The 24,289-nt window shown below is 49.1% G+C and overlaps 2 protein-coding genes across 5 annotated transcripts; both read left to right on the top strand.

Annotated features, from left to right (window-relative positions):
* The first annotated feature begins 46 nt into the window (after positions 1-46).
* LOC118165514 (sulfotransferase family cytosolic 1B member 1) lies at positions 47-2,578 on the top strand. Of its 3 annotated transcripts, none has more exons than XM_035323570.1 (8): positions 47-147; positions 984-1,135; positions 1,303-1,431; positions 1,550-1,647; positions 1,759-1,885; positions 1,968-2,062; positions 2,136-2,316; positions 2,390-2,578. In XM_035323570.1, the coding sequence occupies exons 2-8, from the start codon at positions 988-990 to the stop codon at positions 2,500-2,502; spliced, it is 891 nt and encodes a 296-aa protein (XP_035179461.1). In that variant the 5' UTR covers positions 47-147; positions 984-987; the 3' UTR covers positions 2,503-2,578. The 3 variants fall into 3 exon arrangements, with proteins under 3 accessions (XP_035179461.1, XP_035179460.1, XP_035179463.1); XM_035323569.1 differs by lacking the exon at positions 47-147 and adding an exon at positions 238-426 and having other exon boundaries at positions 987-1,135; XM_035323572.1 differs by lacking the exon at positions 47-147 and adding an exon at positions 244-394 and having other exon boundaries at positions 987-1,135.
* Positions 2,579-9,907: 7,329 nt separating this feature from the next.
* Positions 9,908-23,602, top strand: LOC118165516 (UDP-glucuronosyltransferase 2A1-like). 2 transcript variants are annotated; one of them, XM_035323574.1, is made up of 7 exons: positions 9,908-10,793; positions 12,855-13,487; positions 18,614-18,762; positions 19,861-19,992; positions 20,407-20,494; positions 21,254-21,473; positions 22,145-22,421. In XM_035323574.1, the coding sequence occupies exons 1-7, from the start codon at positions 10,058-10,060 to the stop codon at positions 22,419-22,421; spliced, it is 2,235 nt and encodes a 744-aa protein (XP_035179465.1). In that variant the 5' UTR covers positions 9,908-10,057. The 2 variants fall into 2 exon arrangements, with proteins under 2 accessions (XP_035179465.1, XP_035179466.1); XM_035323575.1 differs by lacking the exon at positions 12,855-13,487 and adding an exon at positions 16,078-16,466 and having other exon boundaries at positions 9,950-10,407; positions 22,145-23,602.
* The last annotated feature ends 687 nt before the right edge of the window (positions 23,603-24,289 follow it).

Genomic DNA, 24,289 nt, shown 5'->3' with positions numbered 1-24,289 from the left:
TGCACTCCCCCCAGCACATCTCCCTTAAACCCTTTTCCCAGCAGCATGCTGGCTGCTGCAGGCGCTGCTCTTTTGCAACCCTGCGGACTTTGGACCCGCCTTCGGGGACCTGAGCCTGAGCCCTGTGTCCCACCAGCAAGCCGCACGCAGCCGATACCCCCACCCCAAACCTGCCTGGGAGGGGGTGCTGAGCACCAGCACCGCTCATCACAGGCACTTGTCTGGACCTCCCTGTTCCTCCTCCCAACCCTGGAGCACCCTTTCCCTCCCCTGGTGACGTCCCCATACCCAGGCACCTCCCCGCGCCTCCATCTTCCACGCAGGGAGGGGAAAAATAAACACCCCTGTGTCTGCGGGCACAGCGCTCCCCGCTCCCCGCGGCGCCCAGCAGCAGGTAATGGGGAGCCCCCGACCAGCCTCTGAAAGGCAAGGCCTGGATACTGGGGGGTCCAGGGGGGTCTGGTTTCTTCACCAGCTGCGGAGCAGGGGGGTGATCTGGCTGTGGGTCAATCCCCCGCAACGGCGGCTCAGCAGGGGGACGCAGGTCACTGGTCCCTGCTAGCTCTGTAACAATGAGGCTGGGATCCTCCACAAAAGTCCAAGGGGTCTGGGGATGGGCACAGGGCTTTGCGTTGCCGGCTGTGTCAGTGAGTCCCACCACCGCCCCAGTAACACCAAGAGAAAGGACTTGCCCTTTGCCTGAGGGGCAGCACCCTGCTTTCCTCAAAGCTCCCTCCTGCCGCCCCAAAAGCCCAAGCTGGCATCAGGCAGGACACATGCTTTTTCCCCTCCCGGCACCCCACAGAGCACCCCTGAAACTCCAGGGGTGTCTGGGCAACACCCCAAGAGCCCAGTGCTGGGTCCCAGCAGCAGCAGTCCCCTTGCTCTGGGAGCTCCCCAGGGCTGGCTGTGGCCCCATGAAGGTGGCCCCATGAAGACCACCCCCACACCAGCTGGCCCTCTGTGTACCCCCCTGTCCCCATCAGGATGGCCACAATGGACACCTACATACGCCAGCCCTGGAGCACAGTGCATGGCATCCCTATGGTCTACGCCTTTGCCCAGAGCTGGGAGCAGGTGGACAAATTCCAGAGCCGCCCTGACGACATCGTGGTGGTCACCTTCCCCAAATCTGGTGAGCGGCCCTGGCACAAGAGAGAGGGGCCATGTGCGGGAAGTGGGGGGCATTATCCCATGACTACCTGAGCTGGAATTTGGGGGGTTGCCAGAAGGTACTGCAGTGTCTGTGACAGGGTTCAGGTGGGGACAGCAGCAGCGGGACACCTGGCTGCTCCTCACTAGGCACCACCTGGGTCAGCGAGATCGTGGACATGATCCTGCAAGGCGGCGACCCCGGAAAATGCAAGCGAGACATCATCTTCAACCGGGTGCCCATGCTGGAGTTTGCTGCCCCCGGGCAGATGCTGGCAGGTAGTGGGGTGGGTGGGCAGTGGGTGCCCCAAGGCTCAGGGGCCAGCCTGGCCAACAAGGATGGGGCAGACTGGGCTTTTGGGGTGCACCCTGCTGGTAGCAGAAGCACTTTTTGTAGGCACGGAGCAGCTGGAGGGCATGCCATCCCCTCGCATTATCAAGACCCACATTCCGGCTGATATCTTACCCAAATCCTTCTGGGAGAAGGGCTGCAAGGTAATAGGGCTGGAGGGAACGTGCCAGGAGGGACCCGGAAGGGATAAGGGCATGGCTACCCCCACCAGAACCTTGCAAATCAGCACGTCGCCGACACTGGCCTCCCCACAGATGATCTACGTGGGGCGTAACGCCAAGGATGTGGCCGTCTCCTTCTACCACTTTGACCTGATGAACAACCTGCACCCTCACCCGGGAACATGGGACCAGTACCTGGAGGAGTTCATGGCAGGCAGAGGTGGGGTAGAACACCTGTGGGTGCACGTGAGAACCCTGAGGGTGCCGTCACCTGCTGATGCCCATGGCCACTCCTTGTGCAGTGGCCTACGGCTCCTGGTTCGACCACGTGAGGGGCTACTGGGAGCGCCGGAGGGATCACCCCATTCTCTACCTCTTCTATGAGGATATGAAGGAGGTGAGGGGATGGTGCTGATGGTGGGGCTAGGGGCTTGGGGGCACCAGAGCTGAATGCCAGCCTCTGCGCACAGGACCCCCGGCGGGAGATCACCAAGGTGGCCCAGTTCCTGGGGCGGGAGCTGTCAGAGGCGGCACTGGAGACCGTCACCCACCACACGTCCTTTGAGGCCATGCGGGACAACCTCAGCACCAACTACCGAGTGGTGCCCTCCAGCCTCATGGACCAGGGCATCTCCCCCTTCATGCGCAAAGGTGAGAGGACCCTGGGGTCCCCCGGCATGTCGCCAGCCCTCTGGGCCCTGCTCAGCCCCCTCTCGCCCCCCAGGCATCACTGGTGACTGGAAGAACCACTTCACTGTGGCCCAGAGCGCGCGCTTTGACCAGCTCTACGCACAGAGGATGGCGGGCACCGACCTGCACTTCTGCATGCACATCTGAGGCCCACCCCAGCCCTGCACGCTCCCCCAGATTTCTGCTTTTATGAAAATAAAAGTTTTCCTTCTGCCTTTCCCCACACACTCATCTATGTGAAACCTGCTGCGTTGCCATGAGGAGCCCCACCAAATCGCACGTCACCCTCTGGGACACACATCTGACAGGTTTTCTTGGGGAGGAATCATAGACTCATTAAGGTTGGAAGAAACCTCCAAGATCATCTGGTCCAACCATCCCCATGCTACCAATGTCACCCACTAAACCACGTCCCTAAGTGCCAGGTCCCACCCAGAGCTGTTGTCTCCAGCATAAGGCAATAAATCTGTTTTGTGGCCCCCGCACATGTCTGTGCCATCTCCCTGCACCCAGGGGTCCCGTACGCACTGCCTCCGACCTCATCGTTGCATCAGCAGGTGTCAGAAAAGGCCCTGCTGAGGTTACGCCTCGGCAGGGAGTGGGCCAGGTCTGTTACCACCCGGCCACCAGTGGCCGCACCATGGGGGAGAACCGAGGTGAGTGGGATGGGGGCAAAAGTGGCCCTGGGCAGCGGGGAGAGTGCTGAGGCCCTGTCCTTCCCCCCCCCCCCCCCCCCCCCCCACACCCCCTCCCGCCCTGGAGCAGTGATAACAAAGGGAGGATTCTGGAGGCCACTTTGTTCTGTTCTGCTGTCAGGGTCCTGGAAACTCTTCTGCTGCCGCCAGCAACCCGACACCTACTCGATCACCAGGTATGGGGGTGCTGGAGGGTGGGGGGGCAGAGAGGAGCGGGATCCCCCTGCCACACCGCAGGTCTCCCCGCACTGAAAAATAACAGGGCTCGCAGGCACGAGGCAGTACTGCAGCACAGGGGTGACCTGGAGGAAATATTTGCTGTTTGCAGGCAGGGAGTGTCTCTGAAGATGCCATTGCTGAGATACAAGTGAAATAGTCTGAGAGGTTAAAAAATGACCTTTGGATGGGAAATTACTCCACTGTGATCTGGGATGGGGCTGGCAGCTGGCTGGGGACATGGGCTGCTAAATTGGGTTACAACCCCACATACCACTGCTTTTGGCTCCATTTTTCAGCAAATTCCTTGAGTTTAGCAATTATCCACCACAAATCCAGTAGAGGGAGGTGGGTGTTGCGGCACTTACAGAGCCACACTCTCCCCTTGGAAGAAATGCTGCTATAAGCTACAGTAAAATGATTGCAAAGGGCTCCTCCTTCTCCCTCAGGTGCTGAAAGCCCAATGCTGCTTGCGGGTGCCCCTGGGCTGCGTTGCTTTGTCCAACGGGGAGGCAGCAGGGCCCTGAGCCTCCCTGTCATAGAATCATAGAATATCCCAAGTCGGAAGGGACCCATAAGGATCATCGAGCCCAACTCCTCTTGCCTTGCCTGTCCCCTCTTGCCTTGCAGTTTGATGACATGCAACAGCGAGCCAGAGGGTTCGAAAGAAATGATGGTCGAAGTGAGCCAGGTAACCAGAGGGGGGGCATGGAGATACCTGCACCTGTGGCCCCATCTCCTGGCGCATGGGAAGGGGCTCCCCAGCCAGACGTGGCTTCTACATGCCTGGTCAATCCATGCTTGTGTCCTCTCCAGACCAGCATCATCGCCCCTTGTGCTCTGGTGACCTCCACCGCATCCCATGGCACCACATACCTCCTCCAGGGAGCTGCTTTTCCCCACAACATGTGGGTTTTGTTGGAGGTTTTGTTATTTTCCTTCTGTCCCTTGTTTCTTGCACTGAGACACCACCATCCATTTGTCCACATTCATCTCCCCCCATCCTTTTGTGGCTCCACGGACTTCCCTCATGCCATCTACCCCCGCCCCCGGCCGTGCATTTTTGGGCTGAAGGTGTCTATTCAGACACTGGATTGCCTCTGGCAATTCTTTTCTCAGCCCCTCCTCATCCCAAAATCCAGCTGCAGGAATTTTCATTTGTTCCAGCTCCTGTTGCTTCCACCCAGCACCTCCACTGCACCAGAGACTGCTCCTCCACGCACTGGAATGACTTGTTTTTTATTTGTTCCAGGCATTTTCCTCCCTCCCAGAATCTCTTGCACACCTACTTTGATAAAAAGCTGGGCTTTCCAACATGGGGGCGGCCCCCCCCCCCCCACCGCTTCCTTTGGCTTGTGTGTTTGCCTGCCAGCCCATAGGCATGGTTTTGCTCCTGATGCATCTATCTGCTGGATGACCCTCTAATGACACTCTTCACACGCAGCCAGCGGCTCCTGTAAAATGCAAAGGGTGCAAAATGCTTCAAGAACTGTTTTTGTTCACCACTATCAATGAGATTTTTTATTATTATTTAACTTTTATCTTTTGTGCTGGCCTCAAAGTGCAGATGTGGCAGCACCACACTGCTGTAGAAAAGTGCAGCAGTGGAGCAGGAAAGCAGGCAAGGAGAGGCAATGCACCCACAGGTTTCAGGCAGAGGTGGGCTGCAAAGCCCCGTGTGCTGCAGAGCACCAGCCAACACACCACGCAGGGGGGAACAAACCTTTCCCATAAACACCCTTGTAAAAACCCTCATAAAAACCCTCGTAAAACCAGGACTTTGCATCTTTCCGTATGAACACGGCGCCTCTCTTCACGCTGCTTGCCCATGCCAAGCTGCAGGTGCCGTACACCCTGGAGAGCAGCAAGAGGTTTTCCATGAGGCTGCCCACCTGCATCCCAGAGCCTGGCCTAGAGCTGCAGAAGCAGTCTGCCAAAGTGCCGGTGAAAACCTCACTGCTGGCCGTGCGTGTGACCAAGGTCAGCCCTGCCTCACACGCAGCAGTGGCAGTGCAGAGCGCAGAGCTGGTGGCAACCAAAGCGGAGGATGCTCTCCCAAGGCTGACCATCGCTCCTCCAGCCTGGAGGCACTGTCAGAAGGGAACACGGCAGCCCCTGTCAAAATCCCACCCATGCCTTCAATGCAGGTGGAGAAGGGAACACAAACCCTGGACCCTGAGCCCGCCGTACAGGCAGATAAGCAGCAATCCCTGCCCTCCCCGCCCGACCAAACGGAAAAGGAGCCATCATTGCAGGCCACGCCAGCAAGGAAGAAGACTGCTTACACCGAAGCCGAGGCACAGACATCGTACGTGGACATACCCCTGGGGAACAAGTGGCGTGTGTACCGCTTGTGCACCGAGGCCCAGGTGCAGACCTCATGCCAGCCCCTGGCAGTGCCCCGCAGCCAAACAGCGCTCCGGCGGGATATGGAGCTGGCTTAGCACCGTGAACATGCTGCACCCACGTAAGCAGAAAACACAAGTCCTGTTTTAATTCCCCCCATCCAAGGATGGCTTTCCTCTGCTTCTGAAGTTCTTTTTCACAACAGAAAGCCAGCAGGCAGATGTGGCACAGCATCAAGGTTAGGTACAAGTGGGGGGTTTGGTGAAAATCTAACAGGAATCCCAATTTCATTTTCATTTCCCTGTGGAGCTGTAAACATACATTTATTATTATTATTATTTCACATAATTGCACCTATTACAGCACAGGAATGAATTCCTGCCTGGCTCAACGCAAGAGCTGCTGCCCAGCCATTTGGCAGGACCCATGACAGCCTGGTCTTTGCCCGGCTCCTCTGTGGGCCAGGCCAACTCCCTGATGGGTCCAAACTTCAGCCACTAAAATAAATCACCTTTGAGCTCACCTTGCCCAGGGAAAGCCCTGGTGAAGGACTGGGAGTGAACGCACGCGAGAAGGCAGGAGGGTGAGCATGACTGCCCGTTCTGTGTCTCTTGTGAGCCACCGGCTGCCTCCTGTCATGCCTACACCATCTGCGTTTGCAGATTTGGGGTCCTCACAGCATTCAGCTGTCCCATGAGAGGGCTGACAGATGCAGGCAAGACGGAGGTGCAGAAGTGCCTGCAGGCAGCTGCAGCGGGTCTCCCCTTCCATGCCTCGTGAGACTTAGCAAGCTCATTGGAAATGCACACAAGGCTTGGCCTGGATCCTTTCTCTCTCTCTCTCTTTTTTCTTTTTTTTTTTTTTTTTCTCCCTTGCAGAGTGGAAATGGCCATGACATGAGCCACCCTGGTGTCTACACATTTACATGCAAACATGGACCTGCAGCATCCGAAGAGTGGCACAGAGAATAAAATCTTAAATTAAACCGAGAAACACAGTGAAATACTGTATGCACGAGAACATCTTTGTCCTCTCACAGCAGGGTAGAGGGCTGAGATATAGACAGCAGCTGGCTGAGAAGTGTGGTTATGTCACGGGTACCAGCACATTCCCTTTTGCTGGAGTTTCCCTGTGACACTTGGGGCTTACAAGGGGGTAGTTGTTCTACTGAGCCTGATCAGTGCCTCCACAAATTTCTTATCCCACACGCTTCTGCCTGCACTCGAGGATGGGCCAGCCTACAAATTAAGACACCTCAACCTTCCCCACCCAGATATTGCCCCCACCCCAAATGATTGTCTTTTACAACTCAAGACTTTCAAGTCCCCCTTCAGTCCCAAAGCTGCTCTCTTGAAATAAGAGAAAGGAAAATTGCTGTCCTTTGGTGCCTGTCAGGGCAAAAGCCTCTCTGTTATGATCCAGCACTGAAGTTTTGAGGTGCTGGTGGCCAGCAGGGCTTACTGGAAATAACAGGGCTGCCAAGCCCAGTTGAAACCCACATTCAGGAAAATGTGGAAGATGCCTGTGTATCTGTGTATGGAAAGCACTAGGCTGGATTCCCTAACTTTTGCATCATTATCCTTGAGTAACCTACAGCTATTAAAGATCTGGAGGCGGCACCAGTTCTGTTCAGTAATGCTAGATGTGTGAAATGCAGACACATGACACCATCCACTTTCTTCAGCCCACTTTTGTTTTCTGGATTTCATCCTCTAATTCTCACAATGTTTATCTTTTCTGCATTACGAGTAACGTGAGCATCAGCTTTAAAAGCTGCCCTTTTAAATCCAACCTTTAAAAGTATGATTTAACCCTCCAGTTCCACTAGCCATAGTCCTTAATTGCTACAGAGGAATTGGTTACTTGGGGGTTAGAAACAGAAGCTTACGAAATTCAGGAGCACAATTTGACTGACTTAACTGACTTTGCAACCCCAAACATCAGTACAGGCTGGGGAGGTTAAGGGGATTGAGAGCAACACGGAGGAGAAGGCACTTGAGGGCACTGGTTGATGAAAAACTGAATACAAGCCAGCAACGTGTGCTTGCATCCCAGAAAGCCAACCTAGCCCTGGGCTGAATCAGAAGAAGTGTGGCCAGCAGGGCAAGGGAGGGGATTCTCCCCCTTTGCTCTGCTCTTGTGAGACCCCACCTGATGCCTGCGTTCAGCTCTGGGCCCCCAGCAGAAGCACGACACAGAAGTATTAGAACAGGTCCAGAGGAGGGCCACAAGGGTGGTCAAAGGGCTGGAGCACCTCTCCTACAAAGACAGGCTGTAGGAGTTGGGGGTGTTCAGTCTAGAAAGGAAGAGACCTTATAGCGGGCCTTCCAGTGCTTAAAGAGCTTGTATGAAGAAAGGAGAGGCTTTTTACTAGGTCATGTAGTAATAGGACAAGGAATAAGTTTTAAACTAAAAGAAGGTAGGTTTAAAGTTTATAGAAGGAAGAAAAATTTCACTCTGAGGGTGGTGAGGCACCGGCACAGGCTGCCCTGAGAAGCTGTGGATGCCCCATCCCTGCAGTTGCCCAAGGCCAGGCTGGATGGGGCTTTGGGCAACCAGGTCTGGGGGGAGGTGTCCCTTCCCTTTGGCAGAAGGGTGGAATTGGAGGAGCTTTAAAGTCCCCACTTCCAACCCAAACCATCCTGTGATTCTGTGATCATGGTGAAACTGTCGGAGGCTAGGCCAATTACCGTAACAACATGCTGATTAGAAAGTCAGGTTGAATATTATGGACAAAATTTAAAAAACATGGAGCTTTATCTTCAGATTCCTGTAGTTTCAATTCAGTAAACACTTGCCTTGATTTGCAGAACCAACAGCCACACACGCAGCATTTACCAGCAAGGGTAACATACAACTCTTGAAATGCTTTGCAGACAAAGCACAGGATGCTCTTTGTTCCTGTGGGCAGTTTGTAAACAAGTCTATTATTTAACAACTAATTTTGTTGTGCCAGCTAGAACCTTAAAGGAAGCAAAAGATGTTTTTAGCCATCAGACATTGTATCTCTTAGCTACAGGATGCAAATCCTTCTGAGAATCTGGCTCTGTAGCAACATCATGATATTCCCTAGCATGGGAATCCTGGCGATTAAAATTACTGGGGCATAACAAAGAAATGAATAATCCCAGAAGACATGCCCCCCTGTGATCATCCCATATTGTATTACTTCCTCCTATTGAAAATCCCTGTTCAGGTGGAACTTATTTAAGCTCCTTCCGCCTGATGCCAAGCCTTGCCAGAGCTGCTCAGGCACAGAGCAGATGAGCAACAACTCACAGAAGCGGACTGACACACCAAATTACACCGTATGATCCAGAGAAAGAGGCTCTCCTACCACAGAAGTCTCTGCTAGGTAAGAGATTTTTGCTGCATGTTATTCACTCCCCCCAAATGGTATTGGATTGAGCAAACCATTTTCTGCCTGGGTTTTAGTTCTCATTTTGATTCCTGGTGGTTAAGAGCTCCTTTCAGGACATAGTGCTTATATTTCCAAGGAAGAGCCAGCCCAGAAGATTTGGGTATCACCCTGAGAAGAACCTCTAGGGGCCAGAAGGGCCACAGAGCCATAGTTAGACACCTGAACCAAGCCTACAACATGACCATGTTGGTGCTGATGTGCCCCAGAAAGCAGCAACAACTTTCCCGCACTAGAGCTGCCATTACTTGAATTACTTAAGGAGGGTCATGGCTGTAGAAGGGTTGAGGTACTTAATGATGTCTGCAACGTTGGCTTGTCCCTGCCAGTTCCATCACAGGTCTGGCCAAACCTCCGGGCAAGCAGTACCTGCAGTGCTGCTGGCCTGTTGTTTTGGCAAAGCCCCATGCTTCTTCTGGGAAAAAAAGTAAAAAATATCTTTGAATTGTGAAATTTGTACCAGACACCATGGCTGTTGCAACTGAAAACAGATCTTCTCAAGTGAGAAGTGGATATACATTCTCCAGCAAACCTCAGTATTTCTCCAATGTTGGCAGTGATCCCTCTGACTCTCTAGTAGTAACTAGTACATCTTCCAGCATTTACTGACTGATACGGCACCAATACAGCTGCAGGAGACCCCTTGTTATTTCCTTTCCTTTCCATGGTAAGGATTTTGCTCCTCATTGAGGAACTACAAATAAAGGATGAAATTCTTAGGCAAATGGACTGGCCTGAGGGTAGCATGGACCTCTGACAGCAGCTGGGACTGCTGCCACCTCTACCTAGGGAAAGGAGTCCCCATGGGGGGAAGCTAGCAAGGTAGGAGGCAGGAAGGGAAAAGTGAATCACCAAGAATCCTTTCCTGTCTTTTCAGTCCACAGACCACACATAGGCCTGAAAGGCCCCATTCGCACAGCAGGGGACTCTCCTTTGCTAAGGGTGCTAGCAAAGTGCCACGGCACAGAGGTGGAGTGCTCCCAGCTGGAAGGCAGAACTCACAGGATACCTAGCCCTTAATCCTGCCATGGCCACAAAAGCCAGCAGCTCCATGAAGTGCCTCCAGCTGCTCGTTTTCCAGGTTGCTCTTGTAGGACCTGTCTGCTGTGGGAACGTGCTGGTCTGGCCAACGGAAGGCAGCCACTGGCTAAACGTGCAGACAGTCATACGGGAGCTCATCCGTCGTGGGCACAGCGTCACCGTCCTGGTATCCAACGCCTCCCTCTTCATTCAGCCCAAGGCTGAGGCCACAGAGAAGTTTGAGGTCTTTAACGTGCCCTTCAAGAAAGACACCATCGAGAACCTGATCGAGGAGATCGTGGCACTGTGGCTGAACAACAGGCCAACAACCCTGACCTTCTGGCAGTTTTACAAGGAGCTGGGAAAACTGTCCAAAAGCTGGCACCAGCTCAACAGACAGATGTGCGATGCGGTGCTGACCAACCAGGAGCTGATGGCCCACCTGCAGGGGTCTGGCTATGACCTGCTGCTCTCGGACCCAGTGACCCTCTGCGGGGACCTTGTGGCTCTCAAGCTGGCAGTCCCCTTTGTGTACTCGCTGCGCTTCTCCCCAGCTTCCACCGTGGAGAGGCACTGCGGCAAGATCCCGGCCCCACCATCCTACACGCCTGCAGCCCTGTCTGAGCTCACTGACCGCATGTCCTTCAGCGAGAGAATAAAAAATATCGTGTCTTATCACTTGCAAGACTATGTTTTCCAGAGCTACTGGGGAGAATGGGACGTCTACTACAGCAAGATCTTAGGTAAGCCTTTACTACCTTGCTTCTCATTCGTTACACAGCCTCCCATGCTACGAGCTGCAGAGCAAGAGGCAAAGGCAAGGTCTGGATGGCGTCAGCCAGCATGGCCAGTAAAAGATTTTTTTTTATGTCCTTATGTGGGAAAAGGAACAAGCTGTCAGTGAAGGAGCCAGGCAGCCCAAGCCAGGCAAAACTAGGACCTTTTACAGGCAGCCAATATGTCAATCTGGAACTGTAGGTCAGAGGGATTGCAGAAACCAAAAGAATAAATGCATTTACAAAGGAGGAGGCGCCTTTCCCTGGGGATCCTGCTAGCAGGGCAACACTAACAGTCTTAAGCCATTAGTCACCAACCTACCCACCCCGGGGTATGACTCCATCAATTGCACCCACCCCTGACAGGGTGCTGTGTAGGCACGCCATTGTATGGAGACAGGGATCAGCAGGCATCCCAGCTGCTAGATTTGCTGTACTTGGTTCTAATGCAGAGGCTGAAACAACTTTCACACCACGGACTGTGAATGTATAAGCTGAGCTCACCTTGCTGAGAGCTCAGCTTGTACATCTCCCCCTCAATGACTGCTTGCACAGAAAGCAGACAGCAGCAGAGCTGCTTTCCTAACGCAGAGCATCACAAGGCAGGGATAGGGGCGTGACTGTCAAGTTACATGCCAGCCTTGACCCTTAGTAGCAACACCGAGGTGCACTGTGGCTTTGTAATAGAGACTTTGCTTACATCACAGGTAATTAAAACCAACCCTCACTAAGTAAAGACTGTTTTGTGCAAACATGCTCCACCCACAAGCAAACAGTGAAAGCAACAAGTTTTCCTCCTCAGGCTTTTGTTTCGGACTGTTTTGAGCAAATACATCAAAAAACGTATTTAGGTAAGTGTTAATTACATGCAGTCAACATGACTTGTTTACTGAGCCCACACCTACCCCATGAAACGAGGCACTTCCAAGTCTCACGGGATGCAGTCACCTGCAACTGCCTGCACACTGCAGGACTCGGCAAGGACACCAAGCTCTTGTTGTGTGCACAGCACACGGGCCATAGTGTAGGGGCCCCATCTTGGCTTCTCATGGCCCAACCACTACTACCACCTTTGCTTTCATGCTGGAAATGACACTCTAGACAGCATGGGAGCCACAGCAAAAGCCTTGCACAACAACATGATTAGGAAAACTGTGAGCAACAGAGCTAGGCAGGAGCCCAGCGACTCAGTTCTGGCAAAGCGGGCTCACATCATTCCTTACCTGCAAATCAGGAGCATGGCGATAGCTAAAGCGGTTTAGCATAGTTTCTGGTTCCACTTACAGTGCATTATTGGCACCTAGTGGCAGGCAGGACAGCCCATGCCATCACCTCCCAGCTCTGGCTTCCCTCTGGGCTGGCTCTGGATAAGGCAAGCCCATGTGAGGACAGGACAGCTTTATTCTTACACTGGAGTCGCTCGCTTTCCCACGACACTTCATCCACTTCGAGACCCAGATTTCCACGTTGAATGCAATGCAAACAGATGCTTAGCGGCTTTATGAAGCAAAATGGTGCCTGCACCTTTTTGTGGGTGAACATCTCTGCAGCACGTCCATCTGCACTTTCAGCTGCCAGAGAAATGGCAGTCACCTCATGTACCAAAACCAGCAGACTGTAGTGAGGCACACACGATGGGCAGGACAGCCAGCAGGATGTGACCCACCTAGGGCAGAGTCCCCCAGGCTCACAGCTCTCTGCACTGCTCCAGAGAAAACATCTCCCAGTTTCAGTGAGCCACTGACCACCAGATGGTGCCAGATGGTCCCGGCCACCTTTTCCCCAGGAAAACACGTGTTATCCAGGACGGGATTTTGCACCAGCTACCTTGGCCCCTTGCCTGCTGTGCAAGGCAGTGTCACGCAGGCCCAGCCCAGCTTGGCTTGGCTTGCTCTGCTGCTCCCAGTGAAGGAAGGCCTCGGGGGCACTGCAAAGCAAGGCAGACCATGGCTGGCAAAGAGGTAGCCGTGCTGTGGCTGCTGGCTGTGCTGGGCTCAGGGTCTGGTGGGAAGGTGCTGGTCTGGCCAGTTGACAACAGCCACTGGCTCAACGTGGAATACATCCTCAAGGAGCTTGTGGCCCGGGGCCATGAGGTGACTGTGCTGCTGCCTTCATGCTTCCTCATCCTCAACGCCACCCAGCACTCGCCTTTCCACTTTGAGGTGGTCGAGGTGCCGATCAGCAAAAAGGAGATGGCTGCCATAATGGACGAATCTTTCTATTTTTGGTTTTACGAGGAGAGAGAGTTACCTATCTGGGAAAGCGTTTACAAGGTAGCTCAACTGCTGCGCAAGTTAGAGACTGTAACCAAAACCATCTGCGATGGAGTCCTGAGGAACAAGATGCTGATGGAAAGGCTGAGGGCGTCTGCCTTCGATGTTCTCGTTGCAGATCCACTGGTGCCCAGCGGGGAGCTCTTTGCAGAGATGCTGGGTATCCCTTTTGTGTACACCATCCGGTTCTCCATAGGCAATACGGTGGAGAGACTCTGCGGAGGACTCCCAGCACCTCCTTCCTATGTGCCAGCCATCCTAAGCCGCCTAACAGACAAGATGTCCTTCATGGAGAGGCTAAAAAACATCATCTCCTATGCTCTGCAGGATTTCACATATCACTACCTTTTCTGGGGAAACTGGGATCAGTACTACAGTGATGTTTTAGGTAAGGCTGCTCTTACTTATAGAGATTACACCTGCCATACGTACAGGGCTACAAATCCAGAGCCTTGGTACAAGGTACCAGCCAGGACCAAGGCAGTCCTGAATTCCTTTCCTTCCTCCAAAATCTTCCATGTCACAGCTAACAACCCAGGCAAGTACAAACCTTACCTGCTGCTAGCTATGCTGCTACAGCTCAAACAATACAGGTACTTTTAAGATGGGCAAACCAGTGCTAACACCACTTGAAACAGAAACGGGTCAGTCAATCATACATCAAATGCAACAGACACAAAGAAGAGCAAAATAACATTGCATGCCTACTAAATTCAACTAACGAACTTCTAAAGAAAATTACAAAGCTGTAGAAGGATAACATTACATTTTTTTTTCCCTAATACCATTCTCACATCCTTAGCCTAATACCTAATACCATCCTCACATCTCCTCAGTATGAGAGAAAGCAGCCTCCCCAGGACTGTAAAAGGTCAGGGAGAGCAGCTAGCCCTGTCGGCTAGGAAAAGTGCACCGAGTCTCAATTTGCATTGATTAAATGCCCCCAGCAGCAAGAAGAAAAGGTCCTGGGCTTTTCTGAAGGTGTCTAAAAGAAGTAGTAGAAGATGGTTGGGCTTGTTTGCTTCTTTATTTAATATCAATTGCAGAATTAATTTTGAAGTTTTAAGAAGTTATTGTTGTGATTAGAAGGAAATAGGACAATTTATGTGTGTGTGTGGTGAAGGGAGAGGAATTAAAGGGCTATTATTATTTCAGTGTGAGGACTTACATGTTTTTATTTATTTTCCAGATCTGTAGTAGTGCATGGCTTTGTTGAGAAAGCTAAGTTGGCAGCAAGTCCTACTACTGCAGTACTTAGCTGCATATTTACGTGTGCTACTTATCATGTTTGGCAGAGGGTAGAAAGCCTTGTGCTGGCAGCAGTGTGTGCTTTGAGCCAGTGCTACGTCAGCTTCAGGCTGCTTGTGTAATTGTGTAATTTGTTGGGTTTTCTGCTAGTCATAAAATGTGTGCTTTATCATTTAAGGTTACATATACAAAGCCTGTGCTACCCCACTTGTTCTCCTGTTCTCCGACTGCAACCTGCTTTGGTCTGGGCAGTATCTAGTGGTGAAGGAGGTGTGAAAGAAGGGGCCAAGCACCCCAGCGTGGCACTGTCTGCAGCTTGTGCAGTGCACATGTGCACCACCACCACCTCCTTAGAAAAGCTTTTTCTGTGTCCTTACAATGACTTTAGCTGCTTTTGTATCTAAAGGCTTTTCCTATCTGAAGTCTTTCTCAAGGGGTGAGGTTGAGACATGATGAAAGCCTCCTGCTCCATCCTCAGACCAGTGAGGGTCCCATGTGCTGGTGCTGAGCTCCTGGAGGTGTGCTCAGGCCCTGCTTAGATGCAGCCTGAGCATCATTCTCCTTCTGCTCAGGAAAGAGCAGCTGCCCGTTCTCCTCCCAGAACACATCTGCTGCACCAAGCGTCTCTGATTCCTCTGTGGGATTACCTTCAGGAGGGGAAGTCAGGCCTCTTGTGTTGAACTGCCCTGGGCAGGTAGGGGACAGGAGGTGGTAAGCAAAACCCGAGCTCTTCACCTACTCCTGTTTCTTCCCTGGGATGATCTTGCTGCTGGGATGACCTCTACCAGGACTGTGCCCTTCCAGCAGTGTGCCCACAACATCTGGTAATAGAGAAGACAGGGTGAGAGCACTCTGTATGGGCTAGTTGTGAATCACTGCAGGATGTTGTGTCTGAACCTAATAAATCAGGAGATAAAAACTGTAACTGGCCTTACAGGCAGGTTGGTTCCTACATGGCAAAGAAGCAAATCTAACTGTAGTCAAGAGAAAAGACTGGGTTAAGCCCTTAGCTGACAAAAAGGTCCCTTGGGCTGCTCATGTGCTCTCTCCAGCCCGAACTCCTGCTGGGCATAGAAATGTATAGCTTCACTTTGAAGATCTGGCAGCAGGGCAAGGATTTCTGGTCCTCACGTGCTGCAGATTGCACTTGGTGGTGAGCAGAGACAGGAGTTGCCTTCACTTCCAGAGATTGGCTGCAGCTCTGTAGGAGACTCCAGGACAGGATTTTTTGCTTGCCCGGCCCTCCCATGAGTGTTTGGTGTTCTGACATGCCCTCTTGCCAAGGCTGGCACCAAGCGGATCTTACTTTCATTGGCTGTCTCTGAAGCTGTTTGCACTCTGAGCAGTGAGCTGTTTCCAGCCTGGTCAGACTGGAGTTGTGCACGGACTGCTGAGATGATGGGACAAAGGTTCCTCTGGCTGCTCTGGGCCTACACATGCTGCTGGAGTGCTGGCTTTTGTGGGAAGGTGGTGGTCTGGCCCACCGATGCAAGTCACTGGATCAACATCAAAGTGCTGCTCGAAGAGCTCGTTCTCCGGGGTCATGAAGTGACCGTGCTGGTGCCATCAAGCAATCTGCTCATCAACTACGAAGACCCCTCTTCCCCTTTCACTTTTGAGGTCCTGCAAGTGCCCTTTTCCCAGGAGACCCTGAATGCTGTCATGGAGGACTTCCTCAATCTCTGGATGAATGAGCTTCCTAATCTGTTCCCCTGGGAGGTCATGTGGAGGATGAAAGAGCTCATAGGCTCCTTTTCTGACATGTTAAAGCAGACCTGTGACACTTTGGTGACGAACCCTCAGCTGATGGCAAAGCTGCAGCAGGCCAAGTTTGATGTTCTGATCGCTGACCCTCTGTCTGTAGGTGGGGAGCTTGTAGCACAAATACTGGAAATCCCTTTTCTCTACAGTTTCCGCTTCTCTGATGGAAATGTGGCAGAGAGGCTGTGTGGTGGGCTCCCATCCCCACCTTCTTATGTGCCTGCTAGCACATTGGGGATGATGGACCAGATGTCCTTTGTGGAGAGACTGCGGAACTTCCTCTTTTACCTTTACACGGATTTATTTTTCTTGAAGTTTTGGCGAGATGAATGGGATGGGTACTACAGTAATGTCTTAGGTAAGGCAGCCGTTGAGTGGTCTCTCTTGCATAGGTTGTGCCTTTTTAGTGCTATGGTATCAAAATACTTTCTCCAGATGTCTCACAATTATGCTGACGATCTCCTTGAAGATGTAGTCCCATGTTAGAAGGGATCATGCTGAGCTCCTTCCAGCTCTGACAGGAAAGGGGAAGGTCTCTGAAGGAGGCCCTGGATCACTGCAAAAGAAGACACTAGTCCCTGCTCTGTCACAGCCACCAGCCCATTCTGGTTCTGTACTTCAGTCCTCATTCACAACCGCGTTCATTTGCTGTAGAACAGATCTCCGATTTCTTTTATTATTTTCTACATTTTAAGCAGAGTATTTTCATGCAAAATTTAAAAATTCATTGTAGCATCTTCCATGTGCAGAGGTGTACAATTACCCCGATTTCTTAACAGAGTCCAGCAGAGATCTGTTTAGGTTGCACAGAGATTGTGCTTTACCTTTTAGGGCTGATACAGCCTAACACATACCAGTGCAATTCGGCTACAGTTTCACTTCAGGATCATGTGGTCACATTTTTTGTCAATGATGATGCTCCTAGTCAGCTCTTCTGGTGAGCTGCATGCCCGTTTTAGTGCCTATAGAGGAATTTAGAGGACAATTGTTGTTTCTTAATTTTGAGGACAGGCACACTGACTGTCTCTGGACAACTGAGAAGCACAATTAACCCTTCATTCATGTTGCATTGCACGCATCATCTGGAAGTATCCGGCAGTCCTGCTTGGTATGGGATGCTAAGTGTGAGTTCACCCTTCCCAAGCACAAATGTTAAGCATCGTCACCTTTCCCTTTCTTCCATCATCCAGTTTGAAATATAGTTTCCTCAAACAACATACCTGAAACTTTTGTTCCAGCCTAGTATAGCTCATGCTTGATTCAAAGTCTGTTAAAGAGACCTTTTAGTTCAATGGACTTTGAACCTTGCACAGAGTATCTGTGTTCATACAGATAACAAGTGAACAGCAAGCACAAGGACACTACTCTGCTGACCTCCGGTATCTTCTGTGTTTCCCAAGAACACCTCTCTGCCTTCCAAACTAGTCCCTTCTCCCTAGATTGAACTTACCTACCAAGTAAGACTTAACAACATCAGGATACAACTTAAAGAGCAACACCTTCGTATCACTCTAGCTTTAATTTTCACTCCAGTAATTTTATAACTAAGTCATTACCCTCCAATTTAGAAGCAAACCAAACCAAAACAAACAAAACTAAACTTTTATTTATTTGTAATGCTGATCAAGTAGTATAAGGTGCCCCACTTTCATCTTTCTGCTTATTTTGCTTGGATCCTGTTTGCTTTGAGCTCACTTTGGAAAATGACTTATTAACACTTTTAACCCTCTTACACCACACCTCAGTTCCACTCTGTGGGGAAAATACTGAAGACAACTTGCAATATGTGTCTAAGAATATGTATTTTTCCAAATGGGAAGCTATAAAAGAGTTTATCCCATTTATCTTTTTTTTTTTTTTTTTTTTTTTTTTTTTTTTTTTTCTACAGATGGGTTTCTAGGGACACTGGATTTTGCATAAAATTGCATTCAGACAACCTTTAGTTTTGGCAATTTTTTCCAATTATTTTTCAGCAGCAGCTTACCCAGTCCCCAAGGCTGTATCTGTTTTGCACTGTAGTCGGAGTAGCCACAGTCTGAGTCACCATGTGAAAAATGCAGCAGAACTCAGTTAAAAACTCTCTTCGTCCCTGATTTGTGATCATCACTTAGTGATTCATTTACTTCTGTTTTGATGTTAAGTTTTGTGTGATTGTTCTCTTCCCCAAAGTGGGTTTTTCTTGCAAGCATGGGTAATAAAATCTTCTGTAAGTACAAGAAATGAACAGAAACTAAATGCTTCCCAACTTACTCATGTACTGCTCTAAATTTATTCTGAAGGTTCACAATGGTTGTAAAGATACTATTGACTTGGTTGCAGCAACTGCCAAGGCTGAACAGGGATGGGGCAAGGTCTGGATTTGCCCAAGTTTTCATTTCATGCTCAGTTTGACAGACTACACTGACTGGGAGTGCCAAAAGACAAAGGCAAAACTCCTATTTTGTAATCTACTGCAAACAAGATTATACCTGTAATTGTGCTAAATGCCTTGTACCTTGTCCACAGGAAGGCCCACAACCCTGTGTGAGACGATGGGGAAAGCAGAGATATGGTTAATCAGAACATACTGGGATTTTGAATTTCCACGTCCTTTCCTGCCCAACTTTGAGTTTGTAGGAGGACTTCATTGCCAGCCTGCAAAGCCGTTGCCAAAGGTAATTGGACTTCGTTCTCCACTGGTTGGTTATCCGCACAAGTAGTTTCCCTCCCTGAACAGCCATGCAAGCCACGTCATGAGAAAACTCATTCTTAAAGAAGATGCTCTGCTGCTGGTTGGGAGCACAGAGCTATTGAGCAATCTGCCCAGACTTGAAAACACTAAAGGCTGGGTTTACAGCTTGCTGTCTGAAAAAATGATAGCTGAGGTCAGCAGGAGCACATACAGGTATTTGTTTTAGGAGAAATAGGTACTACCTCAGAGTGTAAGATTTAATTCTAAGGTACAGACCTCCAGCCCATGAAAACACTCAAATATCTGATGCAGCAAGGTACTGTGACTGGACTAATTAGACAAAATGGAACCAAGACTTGCAGAAAGAGAATAGTGCTGAACACTTCTCTATTAGTGCTTAGTTTAAGACCTCTTAAAGGGAGTAAAATATTCTGCATCCCCAGCATATGCTCTGCTGTGACTGGCAATATTTAAGTGATGATGATGACAACATGAAATGCTCTGGTCTACAGTATCACCCCTGAAGGAACCTTACAGGAAGCAGGGTATTTTTCAGTTTGTCTACTGAAAAAAAAATTACAGAATCACAGAATCATCTAGGTTGGAAGAGACCTCCAAGATCACCTAGTCCAACCTCTGACCTAACACTAACAAGTCCTCTACTAAACCATATCCCTAAGCTGTACATCTAAACGTCTTTTAAAGACCTCCAGGGATGGTGACTCATCCACTTCCCTGGGCAGCCCATTCCAATGTCTAACAACCCTTTCAGTAAAGAAGTTCTTCCTAATATCCAACCTAAACCTCCCCGGCGCAATTTTAGTCCATTCCCCCTCATCCTGTCACCAGGCACGTGGGAGAATAGACCAACCCCCACCTCGCTACAGCCTCCTTTCAGGTACCTGTGGAGTGCGATAAGGTCACCCCTGAGCCTTCTCTTCTCCAGGCTGAACAACCCCAGCTCCCTCAGCCACTCCTTCCAAGACTTATTCTCCAGACCCCTCACCAGCTTCGTTGCCCTTCTCTGGACTCGCATAATCTGCATTGTGAAATCACTATTAGCGTGCTTTCTGCCTCCTAGGAAATGGAAGAATTTGTTCAGAGCTCAGGAGAACATGGCATCGTGGTATTTTCTCTCGGATCAATGGTCTACAACCTGACTGCTGAAAAAAGTAATGTGATTGCCAGAGCGCTCAGCCAGCTTCCACAAAAGGTGAATTTACTTTCAAGTATAAAGCAATCTGCCTTGTTGTTTCTCACTTTTATTCCCTGCAGCAAGCCTTTTACATCTGATTTCTATCTGCATCTCTGCTGGATATACCATGGCCAAGAAGCTAGGCTCTGCAAAGAGACAGATGGCTGAGTTGCCTCACATAGCATTCAGGTGCTTCTCCCCACTTCCTGCCCCCAAACCAAATGGCACGGAGGTGTATTCATAGGCAAAAATATAAAAATCCCTCTGAGTGGTAAGCCCATAATAATTAACCAAAGATATAAATTGGAGCCAAAGCTGTTTGAATCATGGGGGAAAGGGATGTGGGTTTAAGATAAGGTCCTACTTTATATGTAATAATATAGAAGGGCATGCCACAGGCACTGTGTTTATCTTACTATTCCTTTGTTCAAGGTCCTCTGGAGGTACAAAGGAAAGAAACCAGAAGCTCTGGGCTCCAACACCAGGACTTATGACTGGATACCCCAAAATGACCTGCTTGGTGAGACTGATTCTATCTGGGATGCATTACACCCTTGAAAAACCTGTTTCCTTTGTTCTTCTGCTAAAACGGCTTATTTGGGTTGAAAAAAAAAAACAAACAAAAAAAACACTTGCAGCTATAGTCAGTTTTGTACCTCAAGCAGCAGAGGTTTGCTCTTGGAGCCTTAATTTCCTAGCCTGCTTTTGACTTTAAGGTGAGTGGCTATACAAGAACCATGGAAGATGCAGGCAGATTGTAAAGGGAATAGGAAGCAGCAGCTCAAGAAGGCAGCAATTTGAGCTTAGCTATACAGATGGATCTCTTAAGCAAAAGTCCGTCTTAGAGAGCCCAGTGGCATTTGTTTGGAAGGGCTAAGAACCACCTGTGGGCAGGAGGAAGACACTAAGAAAGTAGTTTTGTACTCTGGAGCTGCATTTCACCTCTGCAGTTCATTTCCTGGGCTCATTCTTCAAAATGATTGGAGGAAGGCTGCAGAAGGGGGCTGCTATGAACCTGAGGCCATGTAAAAACTAGAACCTAGAACTGCATGACAGCAGAAGGGGTAAAGTAACTCTGGGGTTGTCTGAGGAATGTGAAGGTTCATGTACTGCATTCAACATGAATGTGTGGAAGCTAAGGGTGCAGGTGTTGATTCTGATCCAGAGGGCAGGGCTGTCCCCTTCTCTAGCAGCACATTTGCCCAAGTAGTTTGCAGCTCTGATATCCCAGAGGTTATGGTCTGCTGCTGCTACATGCATCTCTCCTTCCCTGTTCCAGGCCATCCCTTGACAAAGGCCTTCATTACTCATGGTGGCACCAATGGGATCTATGAAGCTATCTACCACGGGATCCCATTGGTTGGGATTCCCATGTTTGCTGACCAGCATGACAACATTGCTCACATGAGGGCAAAGGGAGCTGCAGTTGAGCTGGATTTCGGCACACTGAAGACAGAGGACCTAGTTGATGCAGTGAATACAGTCATTAACAATTCCTCGTGAGTTCTGTTCTTACTATAGGATGAGGTTATTAAAACCTTGGGCTGCTGATGTGAGAAATTCTGCTGTTTCCTGTGGGAAACCAAAATAGCAAATAGCTGGTGCTTGGGTTGCAGATGAAAACTGTCTCTTTAGTGAGAATTTGCATCTCCCAGAAGGACAGTTTTGTAATTCTATTTTCTTTGTATGACATTTTAAGATCCCTTTGAGAAAGATAGCTCTTGGAAAGCTCAGAGCAGCTCCTGAGATGACTCTCTGCTGTTCAATGTTAAGTTCTTCAAAGGCTTTGTGTGAAAATGTCAGTTGTTACAGGTACTCAGTTTGGAGACATCACAGTTCTTTCTCTTACCCAAGTCATCAATATCCTTAGTTAATCTAGCTATGTAATATCTGAACAGATGTGAAAATGGTTCCATGTTGCTTTTTCAACAGAGTAACTGGAATGCTTTTTCTATTCAAAAGATTGCCTTTTCCTATTATTGTTTACATGTCGACTTTTGTGCAGACAAGAATAAACTGTGCTGGCTTCAAATATTTTTAAATCACATTGATGAAAGCAAAAGCAGTCCTTTCTATCTTTCTCGAGAGGAGGGCCAGATGTGGAATGGGTTGTTTCAGGAAACTGTGACAATGTGACAAATCTCCTTGGTTTCTTCTTTTTTCTTTCCAGCTACAAGGAAAACGCTTTAAGATTATCCAAGATACACCACGACCAACCAACTAAGCCTCTGGACAGAGCTGTCTTCTGGATTGAATTTGTCATGCGTCACAAAGGAGCAAAGCACTTGAGACCAGCTGCTCACCATCTCACCTGGTACCAGTACCACTGCCTGGATGTTCTGGCATTCCTGTTCGCCTGTGCAGCCATTGCTGTCTTCATTCTTGTCAAGTGCTGCCTATTTTGCTGTAGGAAACGTGGTAGAATTACAAAAAGAAAGAAAGAATAGCTGTGCTGTTCCCGTCAGCCCTCTTTCTTCCTTATGGGCTGCTGATTCAGCAAGGCATTTATGCACATTCCTCAGTAAATAAAATTATTAGGATATGCTTTAAGCTGGGCATATCACGAAGCACCTCACTGAACTGGGTCATGCTAAAAAACAGTTACAGGGCGGAGTTGTTTGCTTAGCCAGTAAATTCCTTCTGGCCTCAATAAGATTGAATTGTAAATGCTTAATCCCTTGGGATGCTATTAGTTATCACACAGGGTTCCTAAAATGGTAATTGCCATTCTAACTTGCCACATTCAATTTGGTACACTTCATAAATACAGCCCTCCTGCGTGTTGTCTTGTAGTCTCTGAACTTAAAACTATTTTTTTTAGTCCATCTCTGACCTTCCCTGTAACATCACCCATAGTTGGTGATTAGAAACCAAAATGTCTCTCCTGTCAGAAAAGCTCTTTACAGATTAGACAGTGAAGCCAAGGTCATGAGATCCTGAAAAAGCGCCCATCTGAATGGTTAACTAAGGTCATAAAAAACTGAGAGCTGCAGGAGACTGGTGAAGTCTTTATCATCACTTTTTACAAATGCACTGACAGTGGCTGAGGGGAAACAGGTACATACCTAAATCCTAAAAACAGCACAGAAATGGCTTTCTTTCCTCCAAGAATCATCTCTTTTCCATCCAACATGCTCAGAGTCCTGCTGCACAGGCCATCATTCTGCACACTACAGGAGCATGAAAATAACTTCCACCTGTCACCTTAAGCCCCCAAGATCCTATAAGCCACACTCGCTGATAAATCCAGGAAAACCCTCAGAGGTGGAACTTAGAAGTAAAGTCACACATAGGAACGGTGCAGGAACACTTAGGAACACTCGCCTTGCCTGAAGTACTGGTGGGAAAATAATGCTACCCTTGGCTCAGATAGAATAGTCTTAAATGCTGCACTCCTGAAATTATTTAACAAGTCCTTACTGATGAAACTGATTACTTACGATTACTGATTAAACTGATGATGCTTCAGGTCTCCTGTTCAAGGTAAGGTAATTGTTGTACCAGTGTACTTAAGAATCTGCCCCAATTTTAACTGACATTTGTTGCATTCTGGCTGCTGGAGATTTGTTCGAGAACAAAATAGACTGAGAAAGTGTTATCTTCGTACAATAAAATTCCCTACATTATATTAACTTTATTGGCTTTTTTGTTAACAGCTTCAGCTCCACTAAAATGTCTTCATAAAAAAAAATCTTCACAGAAGTGCAAGTGAATCATTTCCCAGACTAGTAAAAGCTGTATTGTTCTAACCACTCTAATGTTTCTCATAGTAACTTCAAATCTAGCATATTCTGGTAAACTCCTCCTATGATCGTGATGAGATATGCTGAAATATGTAACAGTGAACAGAATGCAGAACAGCATGACATTCAGGCTCCATATTAGAAAACTGACTACAATTGTTCAGTACAGTTCCTAGGTTCAGCTCCACCATACTTCATCAATAACAGTCCTCATCACCCTGCTTTTGCCAGCAGAAGATTGCCTGAGGATGTCAGGTCTTTTGCAGTAAGGCCAGCAAGGCTCCTAACTTTGTGCAGACACTAGGGCTCACAAAGGACATGGGAAAATACAGCACTTTGCCCTTTGAAGAGGTGCTTCTTTTCAACTACTTAGTGAGAGCAATTTAGCTTATCTAACCTGAATTTTAAAGAGTCAAAATTAAAAACATACAAACAGCAAAAAACTGCAACACCTCTTCTTTCCATAATCTCTAAATGGAGCAGAGAAAGATCTCAGAACAAGGGTGGTTTGTGATGAATTTCTCCAATTAGCCATAGTAAACATACTGAATTTGACATGCTGATCTAATCCT

The sequence above is a fragment of the Oxyura jamaicensis genome, chromosome 4 (assembly GCF_011077185.1).
Source record: "Oxyura jamaicensis isolate SHBP4307 breed ruddy duck chromosome 4, BPBGC_Ojam_1.0, whole genome shotgun sequence".
Classification (NCBI taxonomy): Eukaryota; Metazoa; Chordata; class Aves; order Anseriformes; family Anatidae; genus Oxyura; species Oxyura jamaicensis.
Note: the sequence above shows the minus strand (reverse complement) of the source record. Positions and strands in the feature narration are given on the sequence as shown.